Raw genomic sequence first — 17,269 nt, 5'->3', positions numbered from 1 at the left:
GAGGGGAGGAGAGGGGTAGAGGGGGTGAAGGGCAGGAGAGGGGTAGAGGGGGGTGAAGGAGAGGAGAGGGATAGAGGGGGGTGAAGGGGAGGAGAGGGGTGAAGGAGAGAATAGGGGTAGAGGGGGATGAATTGGACAGGTAGAGGGGGGAGAGGAGAGGGGTAGAGAGGGGTGAAGCAGAGGAGACTGGTAGAGAGCGGGTAAAGGGGAGGAGATGGGTAGAGGGGGGTGAAGGGTAAAGGGGGGTGAAGGGGAGGAGAGGGGGGGAAGAGGGAAATACCCATGTTGAAGTTACTCACACTCTCTCTCTTTATCTCTCTCTCTCTCCCACAGCTTCATGGGCGTAGCGCGTTCGTCAGTAGTTGTTTTTGTGATCGACACCACGGGGAGCATGAGTGATGACATCCTTGAAGCCAAGAGAGTTGTCTATGAGATCATCGACAGCAAGAAGGGAACGCAGGATGAGCCCTCCCAGTACATCCTGGTCCCATTCAACGACCCAGGTAAAGCTGGCTTTACACTCCACCAAGCATTCTCCTTAGCAAAACCTCATTGACAAACTCTGGCATTCATCGAAAAGCTGGTGCGGTTTGTGGTTAAGTCAGGAAGTGGTTAGTGAGCACTGTGTGTGTGTGTGTGTATGTAGAGTTCGGACCCCTGATAAAAACGACAAACCCTGATGTAATGAAAGCAGAGATCGCTAACCTCACGGCTGATGGAGGCGGAGACCTCCCTGAGATGTGCCTATCAGGGCTCCAGGTACAGTGATTGACACGACTATCTTCCAATCAGGTTTCAGATATAATACCTTTCTCTATAGTGCACCTGACAATAAATAAAGACATGAAATACTCTCTCTCTCTCTCTCTCTCTCTCTCTCTCTCTTTCTCTCTCTCTCATTTCAATTAAATTCAAGGGGCTTTATTGGCATGGGACACATATGTTTACGTTGGATAAAAAAAGTGAAACAAACAATAAAAACAGTAAATATTACACTCACACAAGTTCCAAAAGAATAAAGACATTTCAGACGTCATATCATGTCTATATACAGTGTTGTAACGATGTGCAAATAGTTAAAGTACAAAAGGAAAAATAAATCAAAGTAAATATGGGTTGTATTTACAATGGTGTTTGTTCTTCACTGGTTACCCTTTTCCTGTGGCATCAGGTCACAAATCTAGCTGCTGTGATGTCACACTGTGGTATTTCACCCAATAGATACAGGAGTTGATCAAAATATGATTTTTTTAGAATTCTTTGTGGGTCTGTGTAATCTGAGGGAGAAGTGTGTCTCTAATATGGTCATACATTTGGCAGGAGGTTAGGAAGTGCAGCTCAGTTTTCACCTAATTTTGTGGACAGTGTTTACATAGCCTGCCTTCTCTCTTCTCTGCCTACTGCGACCTTTCTCAATAGCAAGGCTATGCTCACTGAGTCTGTACATAGTCAAAGCTTTCCTTAATTTTGGTTCAGTCACAGTGTTCAGTTATTCTGCCACTGTGTACTCTCTGTTTAGGGCCAAATAGCATTCTAGTTTGCTCTGTTTTTCTGTTAATTCTTTCCAATGTCTCAAGAAATTATCTTTTTGTTTTCTCATGATTTGGTTGGGTCTAATTGTGTTGATGTCCTGGGGCTCTGTGAGGTCTGTTTGTGTTTGTGAACAGACCCCATGGACCAGCTTTTCTAGGGGACTCTTCTCCAGGTTGATGGCTTTGTTATGGAAGGTTTGGGAATCGCTTCCTTTTAGGTGGTTGTTGAATTTAACAGCTCTTTTCTGGATTTTGATATCTCTCTCTCTCTCTAGTTGGCGCTGACCGGTGCCCCTGCGTCGTCCAACATCTATGTTTTCACAGATGCCATTGCTAAGGACATTGAATTGAAGGAAACGATCGTGGCCCTGATCAGGAGCACTAAGTCAACCGTGAGCACTTCCTCAAATACTTCCTGTTTTAGAAGAAAACATTTCCTGCAGTTCAGGATTGTATTCATTAGGCCACACAGTAGCAAAATGCAGCAAAATGCGCAATTCTTATTGGACAAGTAGTCACTGCCTTTTTTCTTTCTTTCTTCATTTGGTGCCTAATGAATACGACCAGGCAAACTCTCTCAAACACACCTATGTGTCTCTCCAGGTGTCTTTCTTCATGACTGGTGATGGTGCTAGAAGGAGGAGGCGTGGAGTAGAGTCCAGCGAAGCTACATTCGAGACCTACAAGGACCTGGCGCTGGCGTCTGGTGGTCAGGCAATCAGTGTCACCAAGGAAAATCTGCCCCAGGCCACTGACGTCATCATCGACTCCTCCACCTCCGCTCTGGTGAGTCGACACTGGCGGCCATTTTGTTTTGGATCCGTTTTTTATTTAAAATCATTCAAAACTTGATGAATGAAAAACAAATATGTGCTTAATGAACTTTTAAAATGCCTAGGCATGTCAAAATAACATAACATAATATCATAGCATAACATAGCATAGCATAACATAGAACACTGTAGCATAACATAAAATAACATCGCATAACATAAAATAACATAGCATAACATAGCATAGCATACTGTAGCTTAACATAAAATAACATAGCATAGCATAACATAGCATACTGTAGCATAACATAAAATAACATCGCATAACAAAACCAGTAATCCCAGCCCCGTCCCGCAGGAGGCCTTTTGCCTCTTTGTAGGCCGTCATTGTAAATAAGAATTTGTTCTTAACTGACTTGCCTAGTTAAATAAAGGTTCAATAAAGGTTCAATCAAATACATTAAATGAAAACAGTAGGTAACTATTTCTGTTACTTCCACTTTCTCTCCTCTCTCATTCTGCCCTCCTCCTCCTCCTCCTCCTCCTCAGGTGATAGTCCTACAGCGAGCGAGGAACCCAGGCAGAGCTGAGACATTCTCCTTCCTGCTGGATGAGTCTCTGAACAACATCACCATCTATATCACTGGAAAGTCCCTCACCTTCACCCTGAAGAACCCTGCAGGTAAGAACCTCAAACATCACTGGAAAGTCCCTCACCTTCACCTTGAAGAACCCTGCAGGTAAGAACCTCAAACACCTAGACAGATCTAAGGTAAGGTTTTAGGTAAGGGTTCACCTCACAGAGTAGGATGACTTTTCCTCTGGACACTGACCTAAGGTCAGAAGTGGAAATCTTGGTTGCTGCCCTATAGCCAGCCGGTGCGATGGGGATGTGTGAGCAGTGGTGGAAAAAGTACTCAACTGTCATACTTGAGTAAAAGTAAAGAAACCTTAACAGAAAATGACTCAATTAAAAGTGAAAGTTATCCAGTAACCTTGAATAAAAGTCTAAAAGTATCTGGTTTTAAATATACTTAAGGACAGTAGGAGAAAAAGTAATCAATAGTCATACTTGAGTAGAAGTACAAAGTAAAAGTAAATGCTATACATCAAATTCCTTATATTAAGCAAACCAGATGGACAGACAGGGGCACACTCCAACATAATTTACAAACACAGTATTTGTGTTTGTGAGTCCGCCAGATCAGAGGCAGTATGGATGACAAAGCGTTATATTGATAGGTGCCATAATTCTGTCCTGCTTGGGCATTCTAAATGTAACGAGTACTTTTAGCTGCAGGGAAAATGTATGGAGTAAAAAGTACATTATTTATTTTAGGAATATAGTGGAGTAAAAGTAAAAGTTATCAAAAATATGAATAGCACATTAAAGTACAGATACCCCCAATAAACAACTTACTTAAGTACTTTACACCCCTGTGTGTGAGCCAACCAGGCTTGAATGTGTTCCACCAGGTATGTTTGACTGGCATCCTGCAATAATCCCATTTCACCCTCCTTCCCCTACAGGTGTGACCCAGAAACAGAATGAGGCCAACGGGAAACTGGGGACTGTCCAGACGGTGGGTAACCTCTACCGGGTCCGTCTGGCCACCGACAAACATACGGGATTATGGGAAATCAGCATGAACTCCAACCAGCCCTACACACTGAAGGTCACGGGTGAGTTACCATAGAGATAGCCTATTCTGTTTAATTATGTGTGTTATGCTCATGCTCAACACTAGAGGGCAGCCATACAGTACCCAGACCTGGGTTCAAAAACTGTTTTTAAATCATTTAGAATACTTTAAAATACTATTTAAAACCATGTCAAAACGATTTAACAATTGAACCCAGGCCTGGAAGAGCCATATAGAGAAGGGAGAGAATACAGCCCTCACTCACTGTGTCTGTCTGCAGTCTGGTCTCATAGACTAGATGTAACATAGTAAAAGTAAATCTTGGAAACTCAAGTTAGTATGATATGTTACGTTTACATTTTGGTATACGTTTGGTATGGTTACATAAGACAGAAGGTTTCTTAAGGCAAAAACAAAAAGAGGGTGGATGGGTGTATAATGCAAATTGTCTAGCAACCCAAAGGTTACGTGTTCAAATCTCACCATGGACAACTTTAGCATTTTAGCTAATTAGCAACTTTGCAACTACTTAGCATGTTAGCTAAACCTAACCAGAACCATAACCCTTTTAACTAACTCTTCCCCTAACCCTAACCGTAGCTATTTGACCTAACTCCTAACCTTAACCCTAATCCAGGGGTCTCCAACCTTTTCTAGCATGAGTGCTACTTAAACAAAAAATGTAAATGTCACAAGCTACAACATTTTTATATAGCTTTCAAATAGACACATTCTTGTCATGTCCCCTGTGACTCTTCCCCGGGCCTTTAATGTACAAGAGAAAGTAAAGCTCTGTTTTCTGTCAATGTATCTGGTAAAATAATGGTTAATAAACAACTGTCAATTATTTTTTTATTTATTATTTATAGATTATTTTCCAAATTATGTTTTTTCAGTTTTATTTCTTCTAGTTTTAGAGTATACTTTTTTTCACTCTCAAAATTACAATTGTTCGTAGAGAAACAACAAAGGGGATGTTCTGAGTCCATGCCAACGAAATAACAAAGGGGAATGTTCTGAGTCCATGTCAACGAAATATCAAAGGGGAATGTTCTGAGTCCATGCCAACGAAATAACAAAGGGGAATGTTCTGAGTCCATGCCAACGAAATAACAAAGGGGAATGTTCTGAGTCCATGTCAACGAAATAACAAAGGGGAATGTTCTGAGTCCATGCCAACGAAATAACAAAGGGGAATGTTCTGAGTCCATGCCAACGAAATAACAAAGGGGAATGTTGAGTCCATGCCAACGAAATAACAAAGGGGAATGTTCTGAGTCCATGCCAACGAAATAACAAAGGGGAATGTTCTGAGTCCATGCCAACGAAATAACAAAGGGGAATGTTCTGAGTCCATGCCAACGCTTGAATCACATCTGAATTTTCAAAAATATTTGTAATATATTTTTGTTGTGTAATTCCACTTTAATTGCGCATCTGGCCCTTTAATTGCATATCTAGCAAGTGAGGAATGTGCCATCTAACTGGTCGGTCTAATGATGGTTCTGTACTGCTACTGCTCATTTCATGGCAAAGTTTGCAAATAACAAATTGTAGATACATGTTTTTTGTTAATGACAGTTTGCAGTGGAACACTGCAAATTGCATGTACTTTCAGAATTGTTTGGCGAGCTACTCTTAGGTGGGCTGCGAGCTACTGGTATCCCTAACCCCTAGCCTAGCTACCATTAGCCAGCTACTTAACGTTGTTAAGTTCTCATTTTACAACTGCGACCTGGCCAAGATAAAGCCAAGCAGTGCGACACAAACAACAACACAGAGTTACACATGTAATAAACAAACGTACAGTCAATAAGACAACAGAAAAAGTTGATATACATTGTGTGCAAATGGCGTGAGGAGGTAAGGCAATAAAAAGGCTATAGTAGCGAAGTAATTACAATTTAGCAAATTAACACCAGAGTGATAGATGTGCAGATGATGATGTGGAAGTAGAAATACTGGTGTGCAAAAGAGCAAAAAAAGTAAATAAAAATAATATGGGGATGAGGTAGGTAGATTGGATGGGCTACTTACAGATGGGCTGTATACAGCTGTAGCGATCAGTAAGCTGCTCAGATAACTGATGCTTAAAGTTAGTGAGGGAGATATAAGTCTCCAACTTCAGTGATTTTTGCAATTTGTTCCAGTCATTGGCAGCAGAGAACTGGAAGGAAAGGCGGCCAAAGGAGATGTTGGCTTTGGGGGTGACCAGTGAAATATACCTGCTGGAGCGTGTTAACCACCTAGCCAACGTTAGCCACAACAATTTGGAATAGTAATATATCATAGGTTTTACAAATTTGTAACATATTGAATGTTTTGTAATTTCGTAACATATTTACAATTCTAACATATTGTACCAATTGCAATTTGTAACATATCACCCGAAATGGATGATGGACATCCACAAATTAAGACATAACATAGGAAATATAACACTAAATGGAGTGTTCGGATTTACGTACAAAATAATACAAAATTGTGAGACCAAGTCGATGTGTGTTCATGCGTCCGTGTGTTTGTCTCCAGGTCAGAGTACCATTGCCTTCATTTATAACTTTGTGGAGACCTTCGATGGACCTCACCCAGGATATGCCCTCATCTCTGGCCGTCCGCAAGCAGGTAAACACTACAACATCATCTTAAAATCATTATCATATCAAGCAGGTAATCTGTCAATCATAATTTTACTATGGTGATGTCATGACAACATAATCTACTTGAATGCAGCTGCGATTTAAAACACTAGAACCGCCTGGCCTTTCAGCATATAAATACCCGCTAGAGAATGTTGGCGTCCATTTTAGCATATCCATCAGATGCATATCAACCTGCAAGGTGTCCAAACATAAGCTCCAACGCTTGTTAAATATTGCATAAACTATTTTAAAGTATTCATTACATTTAGAAATATTTGTGAAAATATATATATTTCTGTAGTTATTTGTTTAGATAGAGTCCAAGGATATGTTTTGTAGTATTCTACAAAGTCCTCCAAGAAATGTAGGCCTATAGCCTATTTTCGTTTCCCTTACAATAAAAACATTAGTGTAATCCATTTTTCCACTTTATTTGTAGATTCGACTATTAATAGAGTTATAATAATTAATGAAGTCCAGTTGTAGTTTTTTTGTCAAAGTAAAAACCAAAAAGCTTCTGCTGATGAAAATAATAATAATAATATAACTAGCCAGGTGCGCATGTGAAATTATTTTCTGTATTCCTAAACAAAAGCACCAGCGCATGAACAATTGTAAAGGATGAATTGCATAAATAAATATTCATGAAAATATATGAATGACAAGATATAAAAACAGTCATTTGTTGATTGTATCAGACACAGTATTGTGCCCGTATACCCGTGCCTTTAGCATGAATCAATATCGTCTTCTCTTTATGCTTCAGGTCCACAGTCCTCACACAGCTTTCAAACAAATCGTTTGCAGTGAACAATGTTTTCACGGGCCTTGTTTCATGTGCACCTGCCGACTTGACAGTGTGTCTTCTTTTTCCCAGTGGGAGCTGGGGAGCTTGGGGAAGAGGGAGAGCAGGACACGCTGCGGCCTTGGTAGCCTGCTGGGCGGCTGTAGCTTCTTACTTAGCGTTCACGTGGTTCTCACGAAGCACACATGCCAGCTCCGTGATGAAATCTCTCTTGCTGACGGTCTTGTCGAGGCATTGTTTGTACAACACGTGCGCGTTGATAGCGGTCATGTCGAGCACGTTGTAGAACACCTCAACAGGCCAGCGACGAGTACCTCCTTTTACAGAGTACAGTCTTGTCATCTGGTCGAGTGCATCCACACCAACCTATTGCATTAAATAAAATAGAATAGAAAATGTTAGAATTATATAATAATAATAATAATAACAATAACAATAATATGAATGTAATATAATATTTGGTGTTTGGCTATCTGTATATGGAAGAGATACATACCTTTGTGCAATTGTAATCTGTCAATGTCTCCGTATTCTTCTTCTGGTCACTGCCAATGGCAACAGTGGGATGCATGGTGCTGAAGATGCAAACAAACACTCGTATTTCTTTACCAGCTGTACACCGTGAGTGTTGCTTTGCCTCTCTGCATCACTGATGTGAGGACAGCTCTGCTGGTGTGTTGTGTTGCGCAGAGGGGGGCAGCTCCCGCCTTTGTTTGTTCATTGTTCGGAGCAGCCTAGTTTTCTTTGCGATCAACTTTTCTGCCAGGGAAAATGATTTGAAGAAGTTGTCCATGGTCACATTTCTACCTTTGCCCATGCTGGCATTGCAAATACCATGCTCTACCAACTGAGCCACAGGGAAGACCTGTAGCATGTTTTCGTTTCCCTTACAATACAGTTGATTAGTAATATTAAACAGTCCCATAACAGCTTCTTTTTACAAAGTTTTTTTGTGTGTGTGTTAAAGCCGTTAGATGCAGTTACACCAAAGTGCACATTGTTTTATCACGGGCGACAAGTTTTGCGTTCACTGCATTCTCTATCGGAAGGTAGGCTGGTCCTTTTTGATGTATTGTAGGTCAAAACATTGCATTCTGTTAATTTATAAAGTCAATTTGCAAAAACTGCATTTACCTATAGACATATCACAGGTACTGTATGACCTGCTCTTGATAACTCTTGAAATTCCTTCCTTCAATCTTCAGAACACTGTACAGATGGATGCATTGGTGCCCTTCGGGCAACTCAGATTGTTGGTTGAGGAACTCTACTGAGCAAAGCGGTTGTTTTTCATGATTCATGTTTTGTATTTAAAAAGCATTTGTTAGTGTATTTCCTATGCTCCCATGCTGCCTTGATTGTACAATTGTTGTCATGCAGGGATCCCTTGTAAAAGAGACCTTTACTTTTCATAAACATAACAAGTCGTTACTACCTATAATCAGTCATAAAACGTCATTACTACCTATATTCAGTCACAAAATGTCATTACTACCTTTAATCGGTTACAAAACGTCATTACTACCTATAATCAGTCACAAAACATAATTGCTACTTATAATCAGTCATAAAATGTAATTAATTATAATTTGTCATAATGTATCTGAACCTAGAACAGTTACATAGCCACACCCTTCAAGATCATTTTCATCCTCTCTCTCTCCCTCTTTTATCTCCCTATCCTTATACTCGTCCTCCTCTCTCTCTCTTCCTCTTTTATCTCCCTATCCTTATACTCGTCCTCCTCTCTCTCTCTTCCTCTTTTATCTCCCTATCCTTATACTCGTCCTCCTCTCTCTCTCTTCCTCTTTTATCTCCCTATCCTTATACTCGTCCTCCTCTCGCTTTCCCTCCGTTCCTCCTCTCCTCTCAGGTATGCCTGCCATGTTGTTGGTATCGGTGTTGGGCAGGAAGGGCCCAGCCTCTGTCAAGGTGGCTGACATTGCCTTGGTGACAGTGTCAGGGTCAGAGGTCGTTGGCGGTACCCTGGAAGACATGGGCAACGGGGACTTCCTAGTTACGGTAACCAAGGTCCCTGCGGGGGAGTTTGTGGTGCTGTTGAACGGGACAGACGTGGTCTCCTCCACCGTGTTCCAGAGACAGTCCACCACTCAGATGTCCGTCTCCAAGGTTACCATCAAGGTAAGTGATGCTGACACACTTCCTGTTTACATTGAAAATCGGATTTCATTTGTAAATCGTGAAGGAGTCTATATTGCATATTGAGATAGTGTTAGACAAAAACCATGGTCATAGACATTTTCAAAAGTGGACCTCACAACAACTACTCAACAGATCTTCTTCTTCTTGTCTTCTCAGGCCGTGGTGGACAGAAGCATGGAGCCTGGTAAACCCTTCACCCTTCCCTTCACCGTCATGACCGACGCCACTGGAGGCAGCTACAAAATTAGTGCCAGAAATGACCGAGACTTCAAAATGAACATCCCTGGCAGGTAGGGATCACGGCTGGAATATCAAAGCCAGAGGCTGATTCCAGATCTGTTTGTACACATTGGCCATAGGAGCAATTTCAGCATAAACAGATTAGGGACCAAAACAGATGTGTTCAAAATCAGCTTCTCCTCTATGCTGGCAAAAACCTTAATAAATATTGTCTTCTCTTGGCATAATTTGTATTGACAATTAATGCTATCTTATCAGCATCGCTGTGACCACCGGAGGAAACGCCACCGGTGAACTGACCATCACCGTGCCCGCCAACACACCTTCGGGAACAGATGTCACCTTAACCATCGAGGCTGTGGCCCCCGGGGCATCCGACTCCAACTACGCCGTCCTGCGCCTCTCTGTTGTCACCAAGGTAACCTCAGATATATGTACAGATATAGTAGATATGCTAGAGAGTAGAGGTATAGATAAAGATACACTAGAGACCTGAGAGGCCTATATGAGCTTTGTCCACCATATGGGCTATCTCCACTATATGGGCTGTCCCCACTATATGAGCTGTCTCCACTACATGGCCTGTCTCCACTACATGGGCTGTCTCCACTATATGGGCTGTCTCCACTATATGAGCTGTCTCCACTACATGGCCTGTCTCCACTACATGGGCTGTCTCCACTATATGGGCTGTCTCCACTATATGAGCTGTCTCCACTACATGGCCTGTCTCCACTACATGGGCTGTCTCCACTATATGGGCTGTCTCCACTATATGAGCTGTCTCAACTATATGGGCCTTCTCCACTCTATGGGCTGATCACGGTGTCTGTCTCTCTCTCTCTCTCTCTCTCTCTCTCTCTTTCTCTCTCTGCAGGTGACAGATTTCACCCCTCCCCAGTGTGAGATGGTCATCGTCTCGTCGGTCGACTGCCCAGCTAACCCAGCAGCCTGCAGTTCCAACTTCTGGCAGCTCTCTGCCAACCTGACCGACGGTGTCAATGGCACGGGCATCACCAGCCTCAAACACCGCCAGGGAGTGGGCAGCCTCACCCACACGGACCTAAAGCAGACGGTTGTTGCAGCAGCGTTCAACGCTTCGTGCTGCTCTCTAACAGTGGAGCTGGTGGCGGTGGACAAGGCCATGAATGTCGGCACCTGTCGGTTTTCCATCGTCCGCAACGCGGGACCGCCCTCCATCGCTCTATCCCTCCCACTGTTGGTGTGTCTGCTGGTCTCTGCCCTCTTCACTACATCCCTCAGAGACCTACTTATCTGATTTTAACCTCATGGACTGACTGACTGCCAACCCGATACTACCTCTTAAACTTAAAGGAGAAGAGACATTTCTCAACCAAATTTCTATTTTTGATGTAAATGGCATGTTATAGAAGGGTTCAGAATACCGGTTTTGTGATTTCACATGTTTTTGAGAACTTACCCCAAATAGTAAATCACTTCCTCATCCTCGTTGTGTAGTATGGGGCTCTGAAAAAACATGAACAAAGGCTCCAAAAACACCCAAATATGTCCTTTTAGAAACGGCAAGGCTCTCAGTATAGGGATGCAGGTCTTTAGATGTTGTACACATGAAATTGTGCCTTTCAGAACTTTATCCGCAATATTATATTCCCTTTTGCGCCACTCGAGACGTTTCCCCTGTCCTATATTGAGTGCTTTGCCTTAACTTTCTAAAGACCAACAATGTTTTATCCATTCAACAAGAGTGGATGTTGTCTTTTTTCAAACTTTCTTTATTTCATCAAACGATGATGAAAATTGATTTTTTTTATATATAAATGATGATTGCCAAATAATGTTGAAGGTATACAGGGCACGTGATGTTATCACTTAACTATAAAGCTCCCCTCTACATTTAATTCTAAATGCCTACTGCTTGCTAAAGCTATTTCTCAACTATAAACACCATGTGTCTTTGCAGGATCCTTGTCCTGACTTTCCAGAATCCCTGAATTGCTTCGCCTTGCTTTTCTGATTGGCTGGATACAAGTTTCAACATCCAATTATTTCAGATATACTACAGTGCAAGTTTCACTATGGCACCCTGGAGATACGTTGGCACATGATGATAATTATTAGAATATGACAAGTATCAGTCAATTCTTGCATTCTATTCATGCTGGCTTTTGCCTGAGACATGAAACAGATAGGTCGGAGGGCATACAGGCTATCACCAATGTATTCATTGCCAATTTGCATAAATGGGTAATGGGAACACTTCAACCACAACCTTTTTATTCAACCCTATAGGTGTGATGTCATTACGTCCAGCTGTTTTTATCGACACAAGACAGTTCAGTGGAAACGCGCCGTAGCAGGAAACTTTCTAAATGTCTACAAAACATCACTGGGCAAGTTAATGGAAACATAGCTAGTGATGGCGCAATTGGGCATCAGGTTGCTGTATGATATGATAAAGAAAGCTAATATGTTTATTAACACCTATCCAGCTGTTGTTAGATCTGGCAGGCATCTGCAAAGTTTTCATCTGGGAATGTTCCCAAGGCCATCGTGAAAATGAATGTTTCTTGTGTAAAAAAGTGCCAGCAGCTTCTCTCTAGGCAATTTCTCAACATGTCATTAGCACTGTAATATTAATGTTTTAATTTTAGTGTCCAGTTTACCTCTCTGGCATGAATAAAAAGCTCTGCTTTCCTGCTGCATTTGTGACTCATGTTATTTGTTTTGTTGTGATACGGAGGTAGTTTAGTAGCCTTGTGAAACCAGCCAGGGCCCGGTTTCCCAAAATAATCTTCAGAACCTTCGTAGGAACATTGTTTAATCCCAGCTGTTTCCCAAAACCCGCCGTTATTAACTTTGCACTTGAAAACACTGGTAGTCTAAGGCCTGCCTCGGACCACACGTACAACAGCTAAGTGTGCCATTAAATGTTTTGTTGCTCTCCCGTGTCACTTTATACACCGAAGATGACTGCTAAACATGGAATCACGTGTTTTGTCAATTTCTCTGTGAGTGCCGATAACTTCAGAACAAAGTTGACTACAAATACAAAGATGACTGCATTCAAATATAAATACATTAGGTCATAGGTCTATTTCAATCATATATTCATGTTCAATCTATTTTCATACTTGTAGCCTACGCTACTGTCTGTCATTTGTCTCTTATTTAATGATGTGTAGCTTAATTTGCACAATGATGTACCAAATCTGTGACATCACATCACCACTCTGGAACAACATGACATCACCACTCTGGAACAACATGACATCACCGCTCTGGAACAACATCACATCACCACTCTGGAACAACATGACATCACCACTCTGGAACAACATGACATCACCACTCTGGAACAACTTCCCATCACCACTCTGGAACAACATGACATCACCACTCTGGAACAACATCACATCACCACTGGAACAACATCACATCACCACTCTGGAACAACATGACATCACCACTCTGGGACAACATGACATCACCACTCTGGAACAACATCACATCACCACTCTGGAACAACATCACATCACTACTCTGGAACAATATGACATCACCACTCTGGAACAACATGACATCACCCCTCTGGAACAACATCACATCACCACTCTGGAACAACATCACATCACCACTCTGGAACAACATCACATCACCACTCTGGAACAACATCACATCACCACTCTGGAACAACATCACATCACTACTCTGGAACAACATGACATCACCACTCTGGAACAACATGACATCACCACTCTGGAACAACGTCCCATCACCACTCTGGAACAACATGACGTCACCACTCTGGAACATCATCACATCACCACTCTGGAACAACATCACATCACCACTCTGGAACAACATCACATCACCACTCTGGAACAACATGACATCACCACTCTGGAACAACATGACGTCACCACTCTGGACCAACATGACGTCACCACTCTGGAACAACATGACGTCACCACTCTGGAACAACATCACATCACCACTCTGGAACAACATCACATCACCACTCTGGAACAACATCACATCACCACTCTGGAACAACATGACATCACCACTCTGGAACAACATGACGTCACCACTCTGGACCAACATGACGTCACCACTCTGGAACAACATGACGTCACCACTCTGGAACAACATCACATCACCACTCTGGAACAACATCACATCACCACTCTGGAACAACATCACATCACCACTCTGGAACAACATGACATCACCACTCTGGAACAACATGACATCACCACTCTGGAACAACATCACATCACCACTCTGGAACAACATGACATCACCACTCTGGAACAACATGACATCACCACTCTGGCCAATTCCCCACCTGGCTCCACTGAAGGGACACCACTACTTGATAAGGACCATGTCATGGAGTCCAAAATACCAATGTCGTTAACCAATAGACATTCACTAAATGTAGCATTCTAGCTTCATAAAATATTTTCTACTTCCTGATTGACTACTATAAATCCACCCACTCTGCAGCATCAAATCATCACCCTGACCACTTATCCTAGCCTGTCGGCCCTAGTAAACTGCAGATGACGGAATACAGCCCTGTACATAGTGTAGTGTGGTCCTCTGTAGCTTTGTTTGTAGAGCATAGTGTTTGTAATGCCAGGATTGTGGGTTTGATTCCTGGGACCCATATGTGAAATGTTTGCACACGTGACTATAAGTTGCTTTGTATAAAAGCGTCTGCTAAACGGCATGTATGATTATATCATGTAATAGTTACTTAATAATAGCATGGTTCTCATTACAATAGGGTTGGATTCTGTTATCAACCAGTTTATGAGGGCAGCCGGGGGGGGGGGGGGGTCTGTGATAAAAAAAAAATAGATATGTAATTCATTTAGAAGTCCAAAAATGTATGTACCAATCGCAGACTGTAGCTTCAAACTTTATTTTTAATCCCCTCTTCAATGTTCCCAGCTTTTCCATTATGGTGACAGTAATGAAGTCCATACATCCACTATTGTAATAAAGATGGAAAATAAGCAGAACTCATGTATGGTTAACATAATGAACAGATTATATGAGGATCAAGAGGATGGAACATTAAAACACATGAAGATACACACATTGACAGTTTAAGAGTTTAAATGGATGCATTATCGGTTTAATGCATTATCATTTTTGTTATTCATATTTCATAGATATTTCATTTAGGAATAATAAAACGTTCAAACGCAAAACACAAACACAGATTGGACTCTACCTACATGTGTATTTATCCTGCTGTTTTTACCAAACCAATGTCAATTATCATGATAAAGAAACACGTCCTCTCTGACTCCATCTAGTGGTGATTATCATGATCTTCACGATATCAACTGAATATACTGTTATCAGTTATCAACTGCTACCCCTGACCCTGTGACCTCTGACCCTGTGACCTGTCCAACACCATCCCTTATAAAATCCCCTTTGAGTCATATAACGTTACCATGACAACATAACAGATACACACCTCACCAAGGGGGCAGAACCCTCTGATACTGTCACTGTCCCCTCCCCTCTGTCTCCTTCCCCCTCCACTCCCAGGGGTACAGCAGGTACTGTGTGTGTGTGTGTGTGTGTGTGTGTGTGTGTGTGTGTGTGTGTGTGTGTGTGTGTGTGTGTGTGTGTGTGTGTGTGTGTGTGTGTGTGTGTGTGTGTGTGTGTGTGTGTGTGTGTGTGTGTGTGTGTGCGTGCGTGTGTGCGTGTGTGTGTCTGCAGACTGGGGTCAGAGTCAAAGAGGTGAATATGGGTTGGTAATCTGTGATCAGGGCAGTGACAGGACAGGGTTTCCTAGGGACGTCATAAGGGGCTTCGCCCTTTAACTGCTGTTATAAAACTGGGCTGAGCTTCCCAGCTAAGCAGAAAGCATGAGACTGTGAACTTGTAAATACAGTATAGCCCATATTAAAACACATGCACACATTAAAACACAAGCATACACACACATGTAACCTGTGAACATAGGATGTTGCCATGGAAACTGTTACGTTAGCTGATGGGTCACTGAGTCTAATGTCAGGTGCTTCTTGCACTGGTTATCAAAACAACTCTTCAGAAAAGTCCATGCAACCCACTGGGCACAGATGTCAATTCAACGTCTATTCCACGTTGGTTCAACGTAATTTCATTGAAATGACGTGGAAACAATGTTGATTCAACCAGTGTGTGCCCAGTGGGTTATCTGTGACGAACGGTAATAAACGCTGATTACCTTAGCGACGCCAAATAGCAATCACAGAAATGTACCTGTCTGCATGCCTTGTGAAATAATATTAGTATACCATAAAGTATCCACCCTAACGTTAGTGCCATCCACTCCCTAGTCATCAGTCTCCACTGCCTGTCCTGAACCATGAAGAATGATGTTACCATCCAGAATTATGTTGGTCACCCTCGTGGCTGATATGAAAAAATATCTTTAATAATTTTTCTTTCGAAGTAATCACCTTCTCTAACATCAATAGTCATCTCTTCAGAGTGCCTGTGAAACTAGTACCATGAAACCATACACAATTCTTTCAAACCTCATTACTGATTTACAGTAAAGAAAGATATTTCATGATTCTGCTTGGATAATACCTCCCACAAAGACTGAATACAGTATTTTGTGTGTGTATTTGTATTTATTATGGATACTCATTGGCTGTTGCAAAGGCACCATCTAGTCTTCCTGGGGTCCAATCAAAATGAAATGCAATAATATAATACACAATACAACACATTATTACACACTACTCTACCACAACATATCTACATTATTACATACTACTCTACCACCACATATCTACATTATTACACACTACTCTACCACTACATATCTACATTATTACACACTACTCTACCACTACATATCTACATTATTACACACTACTCTACCACTACATATCTACATTATTACACACTACTCTACCACTACATATCTACATTATTACACACTACTCTACCACTACATATCTACATTATTACACACTACTCTACCACTACATATCTACATTATTACACACTACTCTACCACTACATATCTACATTATTACACACTACTCTACCACCACATATCTACATTATTACACACTACTCTACCGCTACATATCTACATTATTACACACTACTCTACCACTACATATCTACATTATTACACACTACTCTACCACAACATATCTACATTATTACACACTACTCTACCACAACATATCTACATTATTACACACTACTCTACCACTACATATCTACATTATTACACACTACTCTACCACTACATATCTACATTATTACACACTACTCTACCACTACATATCTACATTATTACACACTACTCTACCACTACATATCTACATTATTACACACTACTCTACCACTACATATCTACATTATTACACACTACTCTACCACTACATATCTACATTATTACACACTACTCTACCACTACATATCTACATTATTACACACTACTCTACCACTACAT

General features: G+C 41.5%; 1 protein-coding gene across 1 annotated transcript in view; it reads left to right on the top strand.

Annotated features, from left to right (window-relative positions):
* LOC115202440 (von Willebrand factor A domain-containing protein 7-like) overlaps window positions 1–12,482 on the top strand; it is a 29,322-nt gene extending 16,840 nt beyond the window's left edge. The window contains exons 8-18 of the mRNA XM_029766578.1: window positions 334–503; window positions 647–759; window positions 1,808–1,924; window positions 2,136–2,318; window positions 2,855–2,987; window positions 3,836–3,988; window positions 6,481–6,573; window positions 9,269–9,537; window positions 9,715–9,848; window positions 10,057–10,216; window positions 10,676–12,482. Of these exons, the coding sequence (XP_029622438.1) occupies window positions 334–503; window positions 647–759; window positions 1,808–1,924; window positions 2,136–2,318; window positions 2,855–2,987; window positions 3,836–3,988; window positions 6,481–6,573; window positions 9,269–9,537; window positions 9,715–9,848; window positions 10,057–10,216; window positions 10,676–11,077 (1,927 nt within the window). The 3' untranslated portion in view covers window positions 11,078–12,482. The remainder of the gene's footprint in view (window positions 1–333; window positions 504–646; window positions 760–1,807; window positions 1,925–2,135; window positions 2,319–2,854; window positions 2,988–3,835; window positions 3,989–6,480; window positions 6,574–9,268; window positions 9,538–9,714; window positions 9,849–10,056; window positions 10,217–10,675) is intronic.
* The last annotated feature ends 4,787 nt before the right edge of the window (window positions 12,483–17,269 follow it).

The sequence above is a fragment of the Salmo trutta genome, chromosome 11 (genome assembly GCF_901001165.1).
Source record: "Salmo trutta chromosome 11, fSalTru1.1, whole genome shotgun sequence".
NCBI lineage: Eukaryota > Metazoa > Chordata > Actinopteri > Salmoniformes > Salmonidae > Salmo > Salmo trutta.
Note: the sequence above shows the minus strand (reverse complement) of the source record. Positions and strands in the feature narration are given on the sequence as shown.